General features: G+C 39.4%; 2 protein-coding genes across 3 annotated transcripts in view; one reads left to right on the top strand and one right to left on the bottom strand.

Annotated features, from left to right (window-relative positions):
- Positions 1 to 12,855, bottom strand: part of ccdc146 (coiled-coil domain containing 146) — a 50,881-nt gene extending 38,026 nt beyond the window's left edge. For both annotated transcript variants that reach the window (XM_055054805.1, XM_055054808.1), the window contains exon 1: positions 12,699 to 12,855. In XM_055054805.1, the coding sequence (XP_054910780.1) occupies positions 12,699 to 12,740 (42 nt within the window). In that variant the 5' untranslated portion in view covers positions 12,741 to 12,855. The remainder of the gene's footprint in view (positions 1 to 12,698) is intronic.
- fgl2a (fibrinogen-like 2a) lies at positions 209 to 11,491 on the top strand. Its single transcript, XM_055054814.1, has 5 exons — positions 209 to 1,049; positions 1,705 to 1,909; positions 6,865 to 7,084; positions 9,040 to 9,210; positions 9,997 to 11,491. The coding sequence occupies exons 1-5, from the start codon at positions 450 to 452 to the stop codon at positions 10,310 to 10,312; spliced, it is 1,512 nt and encodes a 503-aa protein (XP_054910789.1). The 5' UTR covers positions 209 to 449; the 3' UTR covers positions 10,313 to 11,491.
- Positions 12,856 to 21,500: the final 8,645 nt, after the last annotated feature.

The following is a 21,500-nucleotide window of genomic DNA, read 5'->3' on the forward strand; positions in this document are numbered from 1 at the left end:
CTCTCCTTCCCAATGTCACACCCCAGTGTAATCTTTCTCCATCTCTATACTTTCTCTCAATGCTGTGGAAAGTGTTTTGTAATACGCAATAGTACTGCCCCTCCCATCCTCCTAAACTCAGCACTCGCTCTCTCCCATCCCTCTCTCTAACTCTCCCTCCCTCCCATGTCCTGATATTAATGACACAGCTATCTGAGGCAGCAGCAGTTCCCCTGCGCTCTCCTCCTGCAGGCTGCGGTTGCACACACAAACGCGCGGAAAGATACAAACAGAGCAACGCACCAAAGCCAGTGAGATACTGGACGCTCGGTCTTGTAGGCTTTTTACTCAGAATCTTTAGGCAAATACTCGCCTAAAATCAACTCCATCAAACTGCAAGTTGATCTACCCGTCTTGCATCTACTCTTGTCAACCTCCAGGCTTGTTTTGCTTTTACAAATCTTGCTAAAATGAGGACAAGATTGCTCTGCATTTGTGCTACTTTCCTGCTCATGGCCACCTTGGTGGTGCAAGCCACCCTGGCAGAAGAGTATTCTGTCAACTCTCACCAGCGTTGGGACACTAGAGGAGCTTACGGTCTTGGATCTGAATCTGGTCACTCCACCGCTTGCCCCGTGAAACTTCGACCCTCTGGCCACTGTGGGAGCTCTGGAGCTGGGCTCGAGGATAGTGAAGAATGCCCCTACCAGCTTACCTTGCCTCCTCTCACTATTCAGCTGCCCAAGCAGTTCAGGCTGCTGGAGAAGACGATGAAGGAGTTGCAGAGCCTCAAAGAGGTGGTGAACAAGCTGAAAAGCGGGTGCCAGGAGTGCCGTGGGGAACGGAGCAATAGGGTCTTTGGATATCAGCAAGCAGACCAGGGAGAAACACAGATCCCCATTCAAGGGGATGCTGGAGAAGATGCAGAACTGGATCTTCAGAGAGGGTCCAGCCAAGAGCAGAGGGGAGATGGAATGGTTCCTGGACCTATTTTGGACAGTGCCAGAATGGGGAAAGGATCCAATTTTGGGAAAATCATGACAAACCCAAGCAGTATGCAGGAGATGCAGGTAAGAGGCTAAAGTCTTCAAAAAGAAAAATATATTTGTTGTATGCATTTTTACTTCAACCAATACAAAATGCCACTGTGATAAATTTGACTTGTAACATGTGACAACTTGGGCTTACCCCAACTCCAAACCCCGTAGTTTGTAGGAGCAATACAAGCACTGCAATGACAGCAATGCACCATTTTTCATTTACTTCCATCATAAATAAGATCACATTCAGTAAGTTTATGAGACTGGTCCTCTTGTAAAAGCCCCGACAGAATTACCAAATTAAATGGACAAAAGATGAGCTGTAAAAACATTGGGAACACCTTAGATCTGCCCAGTCTAATGCACCCAAGTGGAATATAAACAGACCAGATGCTTAAAGACCTTCAAGGTCTTTACTGGCACCATTCCACCAGGGAAAATTCCTGCTACTGTAAACATGGATGGGAAATCAGCATTAGACAAAAGCCGTAACGGCGACAGAAATTGGGAGTCGAGCGGCAAGCTTGTTGATTCTTACAGCCTCATTGGCAGACTGCCAATTGTCGCGCAGACACCATTCCCATTCCGAAATTCACATTGGCTGGCGCCTATAATAATCCACCTGCTTTGTAGTTAATGCCAAGAACAATTTTCTTTACTCCCGCTTTCGGCCTTTTTTCCTCAGGTGAAACTGAACAGGATGTCGGCCAGCCTGCGCAATGCCAGGAGCCAGATATCAGCTCTCCAGGGCAGGCTGGAGGGACTAAACCTGCTCAACATCGACAACGTGCAGGCTATGGTGGACAGACGGGTGGAGAACATCACCGGAGTGGTCAACAAGCTGAGCTCCAGCTGTACTACCCAGTGCGCAGCACAGAACAGCCCCCAGTGTAAGTAGTCTTCTTTCAGGATTCTTGGGGGGTGATTATGTAAATAATTTAAATCCTCTAATCCTCTAATATTTCTTGTAGAATAACATTCACAAGACCCTTTTGGATGCATTTTTCACAGCATAACAATCGCAGCGGTCTTTGTCATTTAAACAGGTTCTTATCGTTGTGTTCTCCTCCCATGCATGTTTTGCAATGAATGCGAGGAAGATTAAGAGCTCTCCCCATTTTTTGTTTCTATTTCACAAATTCAACACAGATGTAAAGTTCAGCACTGACATTACTCATGCAGTTTTATGTTGTGTTGAGGTGAATTTTCTGGCACAGCGGCGGTCCAATCATTCCAAAGTGGACCCTGCAATCACTTGAAAAAACAAACTCTGCTCCATCGCCGCCACCTTACAAGGACTTTAGTTTTACTGAAATGGGAAGTGAAAACATCTACTCTGCAAGTTCCCGTACAACATCCCTATTTTAATAGGCGGTATGAAAATGACCCTACATTTTTTTGTGTTGTGAAACTATGCTATTGCAGACTCAAATATTCATAGGCCATTCAACACAAGTTTTAACACTGTAAGACATAGGGTTAAGGACTGATCAATCTTTATCTTCTTCTGGAAAATGTGTGTGTGTGTGTGTGCATTTGGGAAATAGATGGAATTACTGGAATGAAATACAGGATGAACGTCGGGACAGATGCCTAAAATAGGTGGATGGAATGGAAAAATGGATAGATTAGGGGACAAGACATAAAACAATGTTACATTTAAAAGAAACCATTGTCCGTAGGCCCACCAGCTAAAGGCTAATTTGCAGACAAATGGGCAGAGGTCAAAGTCTAGAAATGCAAATAAGTTCTAATCTAGATTCAGAAAACACTGAAATTTTTCCCACTGGAAATACAAATCCTCTCTGAAGCAATTTTCGGGAGATATTTTTGGATTAAACTTGGAAATATCCATCATTGCATTCCATCTTGATTTTATTTTAAACAAGCAAAATTCTTTCAAGTTGATCATGATGAACAAGAGTGAAGCAATGTGACAGCCAGGCACAAAGCTTGCATTTTCATTGGCTCTTATATAACTAATTCAAGTGCTTTGAGCCTCCATTATCCTTCATATGGAGCAACTCAAAATAAGAGAAACATACTTTCACTGTACAAAGAGTTCAAAAAGCTTTTAATGTAAAATCTTACAATAGTCTCTCTTAAATCTATTGATAGCAGCTACAACCTAGCTAAACCCCACATGCATCCCACTTTGCATTGATGTGAAAGACTCCTTGCATGAGAGCACACCAGAAATGCACACAACAAAGTGAATAATATCCTGATGCTGCATGAATGGATGTGACACTGTATTGGGGCTTTCATGTGGAAAACAGATGTGAGCCTATTTCTAAGAAGATTAGCTGGGACAGTGAAGAGAATCGCATCTCCTTCTCTCGCCTCTATCTCCCAACTTCGCACCAAGTTCCTGTCATCTTTTTCTTTCATTTACTTTTTTCTCCCCCAGAGAACTCAACTCTTTTAATTTCGCAATTTTACATTTTGTCTCTGTTGCTTATTATTAAACTTCTGCCTTCTTAAATTGTCGTTCCAGTTCACCTCATCGTGTCTTTCCCCTTGCTTCTCTTCTTTTGGCAGTCATGTTCTTACACTTTGCTGCATAGAAAGACTTGCTAATAACACAAGCAGTCGTTGAGGCGCCTCTCCTGACATTGCACAAGTCATGGATGGCTCGCCAAGCCAGTGACACTCGTCTTTGTACAACCATCCAACACGTCAAGCTGAATAAATTGACAGTTAAGTCTCCCTCAGGTTAAACATCCCTCAGGTTAAGGATGTTTGCCTAATTTTGCTTCATATCAATCCAAAGAGAAGTGAGGACATAAACCAGCTGGTACAAGGGAAATTGGAAAACATCTTTTGATGAGAGCCAGTTCATAACACGGCCTTGGGTAAATATTTAATTGCGTCTGAACTCAAATGAAATTTTAAGATATTTACATCCTTTCATGTTTTCGGAGAAGAATCCAATCAGATCCCTTAACCTCTAAATCTGGTTTTATGTAGACATTTTAAATGAAGTAAACAACGTTGCATGTACATTAATTATAAAGTTGTACTGGGCTTCAGCTTTAAATTTACATGACGCATGAATACAGTTTCTTTTATTTGATACTTTATCACACAAAGCTTTATCTCCTGCAAAGCCAGGTTGCTAAGGATGTATTTGAACCTGTCAAATTCTGTATGAGCACCACAGCTTAGAGCTACCAGATATATTGCACAGATGCAACACCAGTGTCTTTCACATGGGTAAAAACTAATCTTAAAATGGGAAATACTGGTGGTTCATAAAGTTTTCATCCTTTATGAACCACAATCTTTTTCATAAAGGCAAATGTGTGTGAATTCAGTTGTCCAACATGGAGAATTCAGCAAGTAAACATTTCAAATTAATCGGAAAAATGTACAAATTATATCATTTGAGCAAAAAAAAACGACTTCCACTACAAGTTTGGATCATTGAACTTTCATCGTAAGATGACTAGTTTGACATCAGTTCATGACAACAGCTCCTACGTCATGAATGAGCGTGTAATCTACCACTGATGGAGGAGTTACTATGGCCACAGTGTAAATCAACAGTGCCATTTAAGTCAAGGTAAATTTTTCACAGACCAACAATACTAAAAGAGCAATAAAGGCATTTTGACAGAGTGCTGTAAACATTTCTTTTCATCCCTGCTGTCAATTCCGATAAGCACATTTCTGCAAGGAAGTAACGCTCAAGGCAAGCTGATAGCAGTTCAAGCGTTAAGCCACAATTACTCACTAATCAACAATGTGCTTTTCTTCAAATGTGATGACTGGATGTTTTCTCTTTGATGAGTTTTAGTCCATCCAAACTGAACACACTCTTGCTCTTTTTTGATCTTACAATGACCTCATAGGAAAAAAAGCCATCGCTTCATCATACAAACGTCTCTTTCACCCTTCGCATCTTTAGAAAGCCAACTGCAATGTTTTTATATTTATTTTTTATGACAAGAAAATAGTCTGTTAGAAATAGGCAATGAGGATTTTAAGCAGTTTAAATGTCTTTAATAACTATGTCAGTCAGCTAGTCAGACAAATCAGCTTACAGTCACATACCAAGCAAGTCAGTGAAAGACAAAGACTGCAAAGAATTCAGCTGGTTAATGTCAGTAATACTCAAAAGCATTAGATTAAGTCTGAGTTTTTTAAGTTGCCTTTTCTTTTAGGTTTGAAAGTAAAAATTAATCACCAACAACCCATTTACAACAGCACTATTTTAGATCTCATGCCGGTATCATTTGATGTTTTAAGCTGATGGGTTGACTTCAGCTGGAGACTGAGGTCCGTTTTTTATAAAGTATAGCAAATTTGAAGCAAAACTGCATAACAACCGGAGGGCGCCAGGGTTTTCTTTTGGTTGTTGCAGACATTATTAGTGCCATTTTTTCTTTCTATGGCGCAGAGCAGCTGTCCTCTAATTTAACTCAACAATCGGCGACACTTAGCAGTCTTTCAGACACCAGTAAATGACTAATACTATAATTAAATGATTTTAAAGGCTCAGTGCCAGACTACCTGGTCCATCCAGGGACACTGGCTGCCGCATCAAATGGATGGGGACAAACCCGGAGGAAGTAGTGAAGTGCAAAAACTGCACTTAGACACAAAGTGAACAGGACAGAGGAAGAATTTACAGGTCAATACTTTAAATGCCAAGTGCTGACAGAGCCATTACTGTGACAAGGGTACAATTTAACCTCACACTTGACTTTTAAACCATTCTCCTTAGCAAGACTCGCCACCAGCAGACCTTTTGCGGCTTAAGTGCCTTCTGAATTGCAGCAGGAGAATAAAGTAGATGAGTCTCTGAGCATCTGGAAACAGCATGTTTCTTCTACTCGCACACATTATTCAGTCTAGACTTCCCCTCCCATTACCTGAGGTTTATGTCAGTTTTAATTCACCATCCTGCCAAACAGCCCCAGCAGTGAGTCAACAGCATCAACAATGGAAACTCAAGTGGGGTCCACATGCTGCTCACCCAGCCAAAATGAATTCAGAGGGAAGTATGCTTTTCAATCCAGTTTCACACTTTCCCGACTTTTGACATGTCCGTCCCTGTCAGTTCATAAATGCAGCCTGACACAGGCCTTTCAGTTCATATTTTTAGGTTGGACTCATAACTTGCTGTGCAGCACAGAATAAAAGAGCAGGAAATCCTGGAATAAAAAGAAATGGCAGGGGAAAAAAGAGACAGGGGACAAGAATTTGATTTTTGGTACAACATTTTCATCCAAATATCGATAAGATTACTTAAATAATAGAACTGCACAATATGTCGAATCACATTATTTATTGGCTGTATCAGTTTGCACAATATCACAATTGCAAAGAATGGTTTGGATGCAATTTTTAGTAGGACTTTATTTATTTAGGCTCCCTACAGCCACATTCCTCAAGCCAATTTTTTTTTTTTTTGGTTTATTTCCTGGACTCACTGTCCTTGATGCCCACAGAGTTAGATTTATTGGGACTAAGATGCCAACACTCGGTAAAAGGGATGGGGAAATTGTAATGACAGAAAAGGAAGAAGAGTAAGAAATATATACTGTAGGTCAATGATGATCAACACAAACATTACGATATTAACATTGCAACTGAATGTTTTCTCTAAAGTGGTGTAGTTGACATACTAATTACCACTATCAAGGTATATCTAGATTTAAAAACTACAGGTTTTCATGATACAGTTTTTGTAGGTTAAAGAGGGAGATCTGTAGAAAATGGCTACAGAAGTTTCCCAGAGTAACTTACTCAAGATTGATATTGACTGTTACAGTCTCTTGCTTTAGTAGAGAATAATATTATTCAGTAAAAACTTGCTTTCTCTCCATTTTTCAACCAGTCATCGTCGCCCCTCGGGACTGCTCGGACTATAACGCCCTGGAGGTGAGGAAGAACGGTGTTTACAGAGTGACCCCTGACCCTCGCAATGGAACATTTGAGGTCTTCTGTGAAATGGAGTCCTTCGGTGGTGGCTGGACTGTCATTCAGCAGCGCCTTGACGGATCCGTCAGCTTCAACCGGACATGGGCCGAGTACAAGAAAGGGTTTGGGAACCTGAGGTTTGTTTATTGTTTTTTTTTAGATGCATAAAAACAGAACAGCTAGGCACATTGTTAAACTCATATGCAGGAAAAGATGGCGCTCAAATAGGGTCACAAAATAGGTTATAGTGCAGCCCTTCATCATGCTGACTGTGGTGTTGTAGTAAACACCTCGTAGGTATGGAATGAGAAATAACCCTATTTACATCAAGGTTAATTTAACCTGACAGGGATCTGGACTATAAACCTCAGAATTTAACAGCATGGAGGATCTAATAAAATCTGCAACTGCAAAGCATTATACGATTTGTAGGATGCAGCGCTTTATGAAGCTTGACTCCTCACTTTTATGGTGACTGTGGCACTAAACTAGAATACGCTTTTAATATTGGAATGCAGGCAGTGCAGAAAATCCCATCCTGACAGCATCATTATTGAGAAAAAATTCTGTTAAGAGGTTGGTTCTATGGGGGTTTCTTGCAATGTAGAACACTTTACTGCAGTATGCACAAGGAAGTCAATATTTTCTATACGAACTGACGCTTCTATTCTTCAGGCACTAAAGATCAGAAACTGCCAGTGACAGGTTTTGATGCGCATGACGTTGGGTGGGGGAAATGGTGCAAATAAAAAAAGAAGAAAAGAAAAAGCTCAACTGTCAGTGTATTGTCAATATAAATCAGTGTCCACCCTGTAAAGTCAATCAGCATTGTGTGACGTCTCATTTGAATGCAGTAAAAACTGCATTCAAACAAATCAAACATATTTACAATCATCAGCTTTCCTGGATTATTCTCCAGCAATGATTTTTCTATTGTGAAAACACCACTGGTAAAACTTGACATGCAACAGAACTTGGTTGGAAGGAAGCAGCCACTTAGAGCTAGTGATAATTTTAAAAAAAAAACATCAGAAAGTAAAATAATTACAAGTGCTGGTGGCTACTTGCTGTGTTCCAATGACATGAAAGTTAAACTGTTCCAGTAACAAGATAACTATACAACTTACCAGCTGTAATCACTACCCAGGTTAATGTGGTATATGTGTATGTAAATTAATGATTTTAAAAGCAAATCATTTATGAAGTTACCAAGTGCAAAAGGGGATGCTTAGTTTTTTTAAAATATATATAATTATATTGCAAAACAATCCATCTATATCAAATCAATTTTTAAATTACTTTTTATAGGAAAGCAAAATGTTAGGGTTTTCTGTATTAAACATCTATTTGCAATCATTGCCACATCCACCAACCTTCATCGTGAGCTAGCTTTATTATTAAAATGCAACCAATGTACTCGCAAAATCTGCAGGTTATTTACAGACAATGCTGCAGGAAATGAGTGCGTATGTTAAGAATTTTGCCCCTCAAACCTCAACTTAAAATGCCCGGCCTGCTCTGTGAAGTCATAACAATAACGCAGCCCACCTGTTCTCAATATCGCAGATTGTTTGCCACCTGTTTCCACTAACGCCGATTGATTTTCACATGTAAAATAAGATTCTGCCCACGCAAAATCTGCTCCCTCCTCCCCCACAGGCTGCAAACTTTTCAGAGTAAAATCAATTATTTAGCACACAAGGCTGTTGATGTTTAGAAGTAATAGTGAGAAGCGTACCAGGCTTCTGTTTTATTTGGATTCAACTTTCAGATCAATATCTTTATTCTTTTTATCTTCCCTGTTGTTTTTTCTAAAAAAAAAATAACCATGGTAACTTCTTGATAACCATGCCTGCAGCTCCAGCACTCCCTCCTACTAAAAAAATAATAACCTCTTTCATCTATTTTTCGGTCACACTCCTGAATGCTTTTGCTTCCCATCCCCACACCCTCTCATTTGTGGAGATAAGTTAATTTTGTTTGGATAAACACACGCAATCTCTAACTGTGCCAGGATTTAAGCTCATTTATATTGTATGCCTGACTCTTGGTTTCCTTCCTTTCTCCTGTTCCTCGCTAATCTGTCTGGCAGAAGCGAGTTCTGGCTCGGCAATGACCACATTCACCTGCTGACAAAGGCCAAAGACATGATTCTGCGCATTGAGCTGGAGGACTTTGAGGATGTCCGGGAATACGCAAAGTACGACCAATTCTACGTGGCTAATGAGTACTTGCGTTACCGACTCTCCATCAGCGGGTACAGGTAAGAGTATTGTAGTTTGTATGTTCGTTGCTGCATCTGACACACTGCTGATTTATATTTCAGGCACAAGGCTTGCTTACACTCACTACTTAATTGTAATGAATTTGGGGGCTCTTAGACATATACTTAGCAGGTATAAGCATCAGGTAGTCTTGGTCTTGGAAGACTTGGTAGAGGTAATTTAAATTAGATGGTTCCTAAGGAAGCTGGTTCGAGGCCCAGCTCCTTCAGAGCTTCGGTTTCCACACCTTTGAGCTTTTGCTTTCCAGAGCAGCTCTCCCTTGTGACTCTCCTACTCAGCTCCTTCAAACTAGCCAGCAGCAATTAGCAAACACCTGGCAGAACTGTACAACTACTCAGCGCATTAAACAACCAACTTCTCAGTGCAACGGCGGTAAAAATATTGTTAAAGGGGTAGTAAAGGAGCGATGCTGGGATGATTTATTGAAGGTCGAATTTCAGAAATAAGAGTTTCTAAAGAGACAGAGAACCACTTTCAAGGTATTGAATTAGGGAGTCAATTTTCTTTTATATGTGATATATATAAAGCATTCTATGTGTCTGTATTTTTCAGACACATAGGGTTCTATGTGTCTGAAAAATACATAATTTGTCCTCTGTTTATCCTTTCGGCTATGTACAGATAAAACAATAGATATAACACAACAACTGAAATTCAAATATATGTCTCAGTTTTAAAATAAATTTGAATGAATACAACATTATTTGGAATGGTCAGTGTACATAAACCTTTCACTAGAAGAGCACATATCTGTCCTCTTGCAGTGGAACAGCTGGGAATGCAATCAGTTTCAACAAGCACTTCAACCACGACCAGAAGTTCTTCTCCACCCCCGACCGTGACAATGACATGTACCCCTCTGGAAACTGCGGCGCGTACTACAGCTCTGGCTGGTGGTTCGATGCTTGCATGTCTGCCAACCTCAACGGGAAGTACTACCACAAGAGGTACAAGGGTGTCAGGAACGGGATCTTCTGGGGAACGTGGCACAACATGACAACAGAGTACTACCCCACCAACTACAGGCAGGCCTTCAAGACCGTCAAGATGATGATAAGGCCCAAAAACTATGTTCCTTAAGAGGACAGGCAAATCTTCACACAAGAAGGAGAAAATTCAAGAACAAAAACCTCCACATTTTTTCATGTAGACATTCACACATGCTTACATAAACATGCAAACATAAGTGGTGAAGAAAGTTTGACTGCAGTACCAACAAAAATCATTGTGAAATATCATATTGTGCCATCCCATTTTACTGTATGTGAGCGTGGCCTTTGAAATGTTGGATTAATATGACAATAATAATAGTAATAATAAAAGAAATTCATCTGTGAAAAATGACAGACTATAAAAATAATAATTCTTTAAAAATGCAGCGTAAAGGCCAGCCTCCTTCCGGGTGCTGTAATATTCCACGGGACGTTAACGTGGATAATTTTTCACCGGTCCCTGACATTTCTCCCACTTTCATCCTGCTGCATCGTGCTATAATCCCTGCTGAGACACAGCACAGCACAGCACATACCAGTAGTAAAAACTAATGAGCTATCATTTTCTCTGCTGTAAATGATTTCATAATTAACAACGACCACTCAAGTGAGGGAGCTTATGATAGAGTTTTGTGTCTGAAATTACTCATGAACGACATCCTGCTGGGACTGTTTAATTACACCGGGGCAGTGTGGTAATGCATCATTATCCTAAACATTATGAAATTCGCCGGGGAAAATGTGCGGCCTTAGAGGTATCCCTATAGCTCTACTTGTATGCGGTAGAGCTTAGATTACTGACTATCTGATAAATTGCTCTTGACACTGAACAGTTTCAATTATTTTCCCATCATCTCTTGGTGCTGTACAGCTCTTATTGTTGACACGTTTTAAACTTTTTGAGGTTCTCCTCGTCAACCTTGTGTACAATACTGCTATCTAGTGTTAGAAAACTGTATAGCACCATATAGTCAATTTTATACACACTGAAAGGCAAAGATGGACTAAAGAAGTGTTCATGTTTGATGTGTACAGTATTTATTTTACTTTGTGATGTAACAGAGCTTTTATATTATATGTATGTCTGGTTGATCATACAGTACAAAGTCTATACACTGTTGACTGTGCATATTTGTGATCGTTCTAATACATGTATTTGGACCTTTGTGCATCTACCATATTGATATTTTTTAGTCATATTAATCTGTCATGCCAAAAATAAATCTACATTTTTTTAATAATAAAAAAAAAGGTTTGCGTGTGCTACATTGCCATATTTGTAATTTTGATAGAATGCCTGGGAATCAAATGCAGTCATGGCAAAAAACAAAACAAAAAAGGTTTTGAAAGTATTTCATTATGCATCGGTATGGGGTTCTATTGAAGTCTAATGTTTAACTGTCATTATTCACACACCGATTACTATACAAACATGTACAACATAAGGGAATAAACTAAGTATACCCCTAATTCAATGGCTTGTACAAACACCATTACAAGCAAGAACTTTTAAGTAGTTCTTTTCTGTATGACTCAGTCTTTTCCCCCACCATAAAAGGACTTTCAGTCTGGTCTTATTTACAACATCAGTTCAGGTCGTTGAAGTTTCTTTTTGCACAGCTCTAATAAAACATCCCACAATAGCGTTTCTATTATGCGAGGGTCTGGACAAGGCTAGACAATTGCAACACCTGACTTGTGATATATATTTTTAAATATATATATAGTTTATGTGGTAAACTTCTTGCTGTATTTGGGTTTATTGTCCTGTTGGAAACCAAATTTCACTCAAGCAGATAATCTCCCACTTGACTCAATAGCACCTCATCATCATTGGTGCTAGAATATTTCAATAATCTAGAATTGTATTAATAAAATAAATACTTCATTAAGAAGCACTTCTTGAAGCATCAAGTCATGCTTTCCTTTTATATATCTTTTATACAACAGAAGTTGTACATTAAGCATTTAACATGCCAACTAAAGCCTGTAGAAATGGAGCTGGTTTGTTTCTAAGTACTGGACAGTCTTATTTTTGAGCAAATTTGCAGACGTCCACTCAGTCACTCTAAACGCTTTCTACCCATGAATTAGGATTTCCACTGTAGAAATAAGTTAAGAGTTTAAAAATAGTTCTTACCATTTACTCTGTTTCCCATGTGATGTTGTGTAAAGTGGAGAATCCTGCGTTTAGGGAGGAAGGGGCGCGTTGACCGTGCAGCTAATTAGCGACACCTGGTTTCCAAAACCAGCCTCCTGATTGGCTGATAATCATCAATCTTACAGAGGCGTGGAAGGTAAACTTATTTTTTCACACGCAGCCTCTCTATGTGGTCTATTTCTTTTACAACATAACATAGTATCTGCTGTGCTAAAGATGAAGGATTTCCCTTTTTCCAGAAATAAAATGGACATTATGTTCTGTTCTGATACCGATTGGAACGAGTGTGAACACGAAACCACCGAAGTTTTACCTCGTCCAGAACCCGAAGACCGGAAACAGGGACGTCTTCCATGGTGGATTTTTCCGGGAGCAAAAAGCGTCGTTGCTAATTCATTGTTCAGTGGAGCAGAGTGGAGAAAAAGTTTGTCTGCACTGATTGTTCAAAACCGTGTGTTGTTGTAACCATGACAACGACGCCACACGTCTCCCCACGCGACGCTGAGCAGTGCTGAACACACACACACACACACACACACACACACACACACACACACACACACACACACACACACACACACACACACACACACACACACAAGAAAGTGACAAATATTATGATTATTAAAACTAAATAAAATTCTCATGTTTGTTCTATTCATTAATTATGAACTTAAAATATAATCTACATATTTTGTTCATATTTGCACTTTAATATTTTTACTGTGTAAATATATATTTGTCTTCTGCTCCTGGGAGATTAAAAAAAAATTAAGTTTTACATAAAATTAAAGTTTTTTGTCGCTCTCCTTTGCACTGCTGAACCCTTTTCCATTTGCAGTAATTGTCCACCAGATGGCAGCAGGACGTCTACTTACGAGGCTCTAAAACTTGGAAAACTTTAGTCCAGTTCTTACATCCTTACAGTGGCTCCTGGTATCTCAGATGATTGACTTTAAAATAGTTGTGTTAGTCTATATTCAGTTATTCACTGGCACCAAGAAACATTAAACACCTTCAGTAATTGCATCAAACTTCCAGACCACTCAGGTCTTTTGGTTCAAATCTACTTTACACCCCGAGTAAGAACCAAACCTGCAGCAGCAGGATTAAATATTTATGCCCCTCGAATCTGGAGCAAACTTCCAGAAAACTGTAACTATTGAAACACCTGAAACATATTTCTTTTAATCTATGCTAAACCCTCCCTTCCCCTCACACACATTTAATTAAGAGTTTCCTTTGAGTGAAAATACACCCATTTTTATCTGAATTGCAGCTTTTCATCACTTCTCTTTATTGCAATGTAATGTTTCTCTGTTGTTTGTTGTGATATGTTCGTATCATGTGAATCACTTTGAACTGCCTTGTTGCTGAAAATGTGCTATACAGATAAATTTGACTTGATTTGTAACACCTTGATATCAAAGGACACAATGGTAATAACAATGTCAAATGCCTAAACATCCTAAGAGATAAATAATAAGTGATTCAACTTACCTGAGTCCAAGGGGAGTTGATGACGATGCAAGACTCCTTTCAGTTTCTTTCCCACAGTGCATCCTGAGAGCTCGAAGGGGCCATCATTCACTTCATACAACAGCTGGTGGAATGCGTTATCCAAGCAGCAGTGGGCCTGCAGTTCAGAACAACTTCCTCATTGTTCCATTCATTCTGAACTCTTCATCAATGCAGTGCAAGAGACAGTTTTAAATGTATGGTTCTGGTTTACTCCGAGTTCATTGGCTGTTGGAGGAACACTTTCGTCATCTTCAAACTCTACGGAGAAAGACAATTCAAATGAGCTTGCATTTAACCTGAAAATCAAAGACTTTGGCAGCACAAGTCTCTCTTCAGAATCATCCCGGAGTAACCTATAGGTATTTATTTTCTCAACAACCAAAAGGATTCACATTTGGGGGTTCTGCAGTTGATTTAGGATCTGCAAGTCAGCAGGGCTTTTTCAAATGCAGCGTCAGGCAACACAGGGATGAAATAATAATAGTCATCCTTCTGATAACCTTCTGATTTTTTTTTTAAATCACCAGTTAAATATTATGATTTATCATCCATGCTAAATATGACTAAACTACAAAGTGATATTCACAACTTCGTGTGAATGTCAAAAAAATCTACAACTTTTTTTTTTTATGTAAGGGAACATCGGTCAAAAGTTACACAGATAAAAAAATATTTTAAAAACAAAAGAAAAATTGAAATATAAAACCACAAAATCAGTAAACAATTCAACCATATTAAGTAGGTGCTGCTGTAAAGCACTATCACTTGGGATGAAGACCACCAGATTATCTGCATACTTAAGATGGTCTGTTGGTGTTTAACATAGCATACTTCAGTTGTATGGACGGATTATTTACATACAAATTAAATACAACTGTAGATGGAGCCACATATTCCACATATACCTTGAATAGTCTCCAAACACATGCACATGACTTAAATGTCATCATACTCTGATAACTTTTTCACATGATTCTTTTCCATGTTACGGAATAAAATTTCGTTCATTGTGACACTGGCTGTATGTTGTACGGCAGGAGGAGAGAATCTCTGGGCCAGACCTAAACTCCTCAGAGTCCAACCCTTAAAATGGTTGAAGGATTGCACTGTTTTTCACTCCATGCTCCTTTGCAAGGCAATGTGACAGTTTAAACTTGTGGATCTTGGCCATCTGTTTGGGCTCCGTCATGACAATATTGTCCTTCATGTGTCCCCAGCATTACGACTTCAGGGGAAAGTAAACAGACCCTAAAATTAAGATATTTTGGGCAAATAGCTCAATGCTTCACAATCACCAGAAGTGGTTTTTATACTGGGCAATGCCTTTTCATTTTCTACACTTTGTACCAGTGTTTTAAGCCTTATAAAGGTTAAAAAGGGTCAAAATGTCTGCTGAGTAAATGAGTTTTCCACCAGGTCTTCCCATCAGCTTAACCATAATTGCTGTCTGGTGAGTCTGTTTTTTTTTTTTTTTTTCACTGCTGTGAAGTTTAACAATCTCTGACAGATGTGGATGATGCATGTTGCATTAGACACCAGTGATTAAAACTGCCAACATTATTCACTGGGTTTCTGCTGTGCTTTGGGAAACTTAAAAAAAGTAAGAAGACAGGTGGAAAATTGCAACAACAGAAATTTTTACTGTTGCATTCATATTTTGCCAAAAACAAAAAAACAAAAAAAAAGAGACCCCCTCAAAAAAACAAAAAACTAACAAAACACAAATTTCAGAAACTGCAGGAAACATTTTGCAGATTTTCCACACACAAATTGTTGCGTTCAATTTTGTGAAATACTTTCTCATTCATAGGAAGACATGGGGAAGCAGGCAATAAACACATACTTAAAGCCCAAAACTCCTAGCTTTTGAAAGCAGGATCTTTGAAAAATGTAAATTTTATGGTCCTTAAAAACCAAATACAATTGTAGACAAAAATGAGTCACAACAAACGGGGTAAAATGATGAAGTTTCTGCTACTTTTGTGAGCCTTTTCCCAATTAAGGAGGAGCAATGTTATTCCAACCCAAGATCCTCTTTTTCTTTGCTTAAACATCTGTTTAAGCTAAGAACTAGCACATCTACAGTCGGTAGATGTGCTTGCCTGGTCAAGCACAAGTTGCAGTAGACTACTTGCAAAATAAATAGCTGGAAAACACAGAATTGCTCTTGGCAAAATTTATGTCTGATGTAATTTCTCAGAGTCTCTACAGGATCCCTGCAGAGAATCCAGATCATTGTTGCACCATATGTCAGCTTGCTGAGTCCAGACTGAAAGACCCCCCCTTCAGCATGAACTCATCTGACTCATATAGTTCTTCCAGAAAAACATAAAACATATGTACTGGACAGCCGTCTTGGTATTTCCCGTATCAACGTCTCGGAGGAAAATCAGCTGAAGCCCCGCGTGTGTGCCAATAACAACCATGGACATTTTTTCAATATGACTGAATTGGGACAATGTGCCATCTTGGTTAGGAGTCATAAACTCGGTCCGTTGTCTTGATTTTTCAAAGTCTTTCATGTCAGCATCTGATGTGGATTCAAAATAAATGGACCACATTAGTATTTATTCAGTCCCCGAGATGGCAGGTAGGTACAGGCTCCCAAATGGACATTTTTTCCCCTTGCAATTTTGAGCCTTTTAAAAGTTTGGGGTGCAAACTAACTCCATCAACGACTGGATGCTTTTACAGAGCCTGCATCACTTTTCGCCCACCAACTTTTACAATAAATAATTGAGTAATTTCAAAAGATTCAAGGATCATAATCCGCCTGCAGGTCACTCAATACTTTGGGTTTTGTTATTGTTCAGATATTTCACATTTCACAGGAATTGCTCTTCTCTGTTTGACATCATTCTTGACATGGCAGCGTTCTGCATTTCTGTGCTGCTCACAAAGGTTTCTTGTGCCACCAAAACCGAATGGAGAGAAAACCTTTAAAATACAATTACATGTTCTTTATGATGCCAAGAATAGTTGTTACTATAGAGATCAGAGTGCTTTGCGAGACATTTTTGTCCAAAGTTTTAATACTTGTGTGTTAGGCGGTGGATTAATTGATTCCAGGTACGTGACCCAACATGACTCAGCGGTGGAGGTTTTCCCAGCCCTCTCCGAACTTTCCTGAGGATTAGGATAAAATTGCAACCAGCTTCTTGTATCCGCTGAGAACATGATCATAAGTTCTGTATCAAGTTCACCGTTTTTCACGAACATATGTGAACTTCACGGTCAAGGACCTGGGGGTAAAATTAGACCACATATTAACTTCTTGAAAGGAACCCAAATGTACACACTGTGTTGCCAAAACACACGAAAAACTCAATGAATCTGTCTTCTGTAAACTTAGTCATAGAAACAGAGCAGGGCTTAATTTACCCAGCATTTACACAGCATGAAAAAAGTCAGATTTTCCTGAAGAGGCTTTGATGTACAAAAGCCTCAGTAGTCCTCCTCTAAGCTCTAACTGGTTTTGTTTTATACACCTTCAAATTTTTACATTTGAAAGTGTAAACCTCTCAATTTGCTCAAAAACAAGAAATTAAGATCATTGCGAAAGGTCCAATCAAAGTCCGGATTTGGATTCCTTTGGAGATTCTGGAGTGTAAACTTAAACAAGCAACTCACAAGCCTGCCTGGGATTATTCAGGGTACTTATCATTACAAAAGATTACAATCCAGGCTCCTTCACTCATGCTATTTTGTCTGAAGTCTAAAATAGATTTCAGACAAGATTACACCAATCTCAAATCATTTCAAGATGAACAAAATTGTTGTCTTTTTTTCTTACAGCTGCAATTTTCTTAAAAGCTTATGTTTGTTATGCCATCAACAATTCAGGGAGCTACATCTGAACATCTGCAGTCTATAGAACTTTGGCATTAACATCAGCGTTCCAGAATGCTGCTGCTCGCATTCTCACTAAAACCATGAAGCTAGAGTCCCTCCACTGGCTCCCTCTACCTCAAAGAATAGACTTTAAAATACTGCTGGTAGTTTATAAATCACTGAACGGCTTCGCACCACAATACATCCAAGATCTGTTGTGGTATCAAGCTTCCAGATCTCTCAGGTCTTCTGGTTCTGGCTCTGCTCTGCATCCCCAGAACCAGAACCAAACGAGGAGAAGCAGCATTCAGCGTCTATGCACCACAAATCTGGAACAAACCTCCAGAAAACTGTAAAACAGCTGAAACACTGACTTCCTGTAAATCTTCACTAAAAACCCACCTGTTTAGAGTTGGAACTGAAACATAATCAATTACGAATTGAATGATGGCGCTTGACTTCATGTAATGTTTTGATTGTCGCATGACTTTGTGTTTTTGTGTTTGTTATGACGTAAAGCACATTGAAATGCCTTGCTGCTGAAATGCGCTATACAAATAAAATTTTATTTGATTCCATTAACCGATTTACAGGTAAAACCGGGACATCACTTGAAGATGATAGAAGAAAGAAAGCTCGACAGAAAGAAGCAGGAAAGAGCTCCTTTTTGCACGCCGTGGAGGAGAGGATGGAAACAATTAGATCCATCTGTTCACCAGAGCTCGAGGACAACCTCTTATATGCATACATTTTCAGTCTGTCAGTGTGATTGTGTGCTTTCCATCGAATCAGAGAGGAATCCTCCAGGGCCTCTGGCTTCCTTTCTCTTTGATTCATGCGGCCAGGAAACAGACACATCCCTGATAGCACTACCTTCTCCAGTTGAGATGTTTAGGCTTAAGGCTTAATCTCATTTCCTATGATCACCAGTGGCTCAACCCTTTGTTCCTTAAGTAGACGATTCAAAGAACAGCGATTCGGATTTGTCGTTAGCTATTGCGGATTTCTTTTAGACACACAAGACGTGACATTCATCTTCCATCACACGGCGTATTTGTCCCTCTGCTCGTCTCCAGTGCCACAGAGGTCACCAGAAGAAAGTTTTTTTCATATGCATTTTAAGGAAGATCATGCACCAATTTAGATCCTAACTCTTGGATAGATGAGTGACCAACCTTTTGTATCTCCATCAATGTTTTATCGCCAGTCCTGCTACCCTCTCGTTGTTGCATGATAAGCAGCTCCATGTTAAAGGTTTTAATTTGGTTAGACTCGGTTCTTCTCAACTTTTACACAAAAGCACAAAACATCTGGTAAATCTTTTTTTGTGATCTATTGGACATGTTTTTTTGTACTCATCCCTTTTAGCTGATCTGTTAAATAAATGTTACTTTTAATTCTTTGTGACCTTTCTGCTAGCTGTAGCTTTGGCTAAAAGACGCAAACGTGAAGGAAATCCTTCATTGGCAATGTCCAAAGTTAGTCCTCGAGGGTTTGTGTCCTGCATATTTTAGATGCTTCCCTGCGTCGGCACATGGGTGTGAAAGGAATTGGTAATTGGCAAGTTCCTGAAGAGCTTGATAACATGAAGAGGAGCTAATTAAGTCATTTAGAATCAGCCGTGTTGGGACAAGACCACATCTAAAACATGCAGGACACAACTATGCTCAATTTAGACATAAATGTCCAAATTGAAATCATTTGTAAAAGTGTAATATATTTACATCACAAAAACCTGGTATTTTAACGAGGGTGTACGCGTTTACAGAACTGCTGTGTGGATGGACTCAAAAGTAGTCTGATGAACTGTTTTTTTAATTTTCAGATGAGTCGGCATACACTTATAGAAGCTTTCTGTTGCAGAGGATGTGCAGTTTTTTGAACAAATAGCAACAAAAAATGCAAAAAACTGACCACGACATGTTATTCTTTTGAGGAAAAAAATTTATAAAGATTGATTCTTAATTATTTAACAGACGCTCTAACATCAACAGATTCCAAAATCTGGCCTTTTTCAATTTATTTATTTTTTGTTTAGGTTTTACTTTAGACTAAGTCATACTTTCCTTACCGTAATATAGTGGCGTAATTTAACTGAACAGTATGAAATGCTAAAAGCAAATTAAGTGGTAAATATGAAGCATTTAGATCACTTTGTCGTATCCCAGATCTTTTTTGCTTATGTTTTGTGCCTCATTTTCTGTGTTCACATTTATGTCTGATTTTTGTAACAGTTTTCTTATCTTTACAGTTCTCTTGCAGTGAAAAAGAACCAGACTCAAAATACTCCAGTGTTTTCCTTTGTTTCACTACTTTGCCAGAAAACCAGACCGCAGAGACTCAGTATAATTTTCCATGGTTGGTGGTTCATCTTCAATAAGGCACAGTTAAATTTTATGAGACGATATGCTGCATCAACAGCTTTTTAATGTGTTTGTGCTTTTTTTCTCTCTCTCTCTGTGGAAAAGGAGGGTTTACTGTTCAGTCCTCAGGGTGTAGCTGTCACAGCAAAACCAAAATTACAGGGAAGAAAGCTTATATTGAGCTCAAGAGGGAATACAGAGCTGTGGTGATACAATACGTCTGATCATCAAGCGGCCATTTCTACTCAAAATCCTACAGCAACAGCAACAACAGAGGAGACAAAATCGACTGAAGACGGACCGCCTTGTCTCTGCGGAGGTTGTTACTCTTTACAACGTGCAACTTCAATGGCAGGATGCTGGCACTTCAAGCAATCTGAGCAAACAGCTTTATCCGTGGCTCTACCTTTGTCTTTATCCAGCTAAGACCAGACTGACTTCACATTCTCTTTCTCATGAGTCACTGGCGAAACGTCGAGCTGCAAGCTGACCCCCTGCCTTGGTTCATTCTTTACGCCCTGACACAAAATCCCAAATTCCCTTCACTTCAGTCACAGCTAATAACAGGTTTATTTGCTGAGTCAACAAGTTCACACATGTATCGCGTGAAGCTTGGCAAGAACCAGATGTTGAGGTCAGGGCGAAGGTATGCAGCTCCAGTGTCGGCTACCGGCTCCCTTTGCAACCTTCGAACCGCAACTTATTTGGGGCTAGTGGGTTGGAAATGTAAAAGCTGTGACCTTCGTGCAACCATCCACACCAACAGACTCCTGGATTAGCGTTCGCAGTACAATTAGAAAAAGCAACGCAAGAGAAAACTGGCAACAAAACCAAACCACGGGTTTACTGCAAACTATGAAAATCCCACTTAAAAGAACTTCCAACTGGAAAGTCACACTGTACTTTGCGTTACCACATGCTGGCGTATTTACACAGGCTTTTTGTGTACGCCTTAACGTAAAGAAATTAGGCGCATTTTGTGAGACACCAATTCCTGTCAGGCCCATCAAGAACTTGTGTCACTCATGACAAGCTGGCATTTTGGACCATAGGATGAAAGACGTCGGATTTTAGAATAGAACAGAATGTATTGTTCGTCACTGTCTGATGAGATTAAAGCCAGCTCCAAAACAGAGCAAATACCATCAGATGCATCAAATATAAACATAAATATGGTAATATTTACAACATTGAATACATCTGCACATGATGGTTTCCTCTTACTTACACTGCACAATACAGTATGTGAATGTTCATCATTGCAGACTGAGTTTCTGCATGGTGTAGCGTTTCAGTTCTTGCTATATTTGTGTAAAATGTTGATGTGGAGCCCCAGTTTGTGTCATTCATTGGGTCTCTGTGTAGTTATTTGAGATGTTCTAAATAATACTCTGGTTTAG

Source organism: Poeciliopsis prolifica, unplaced genomic scaffold (assembly GCF_027474105.1).
Source record: "Poeciliopsis prolifica strain line A6 unplaced genomic scaffold, Auburn_PproV2 SCAFFOLD040, whole genome shotgun sequence".
Classification (NCBI taxonomy): Eukaryota; Metazoa; Chordata; class Actinopteri; order Cyprinodontiformes; family Poeciliidae; genus Poeciliopsis; species Poeciliopsis prolifica.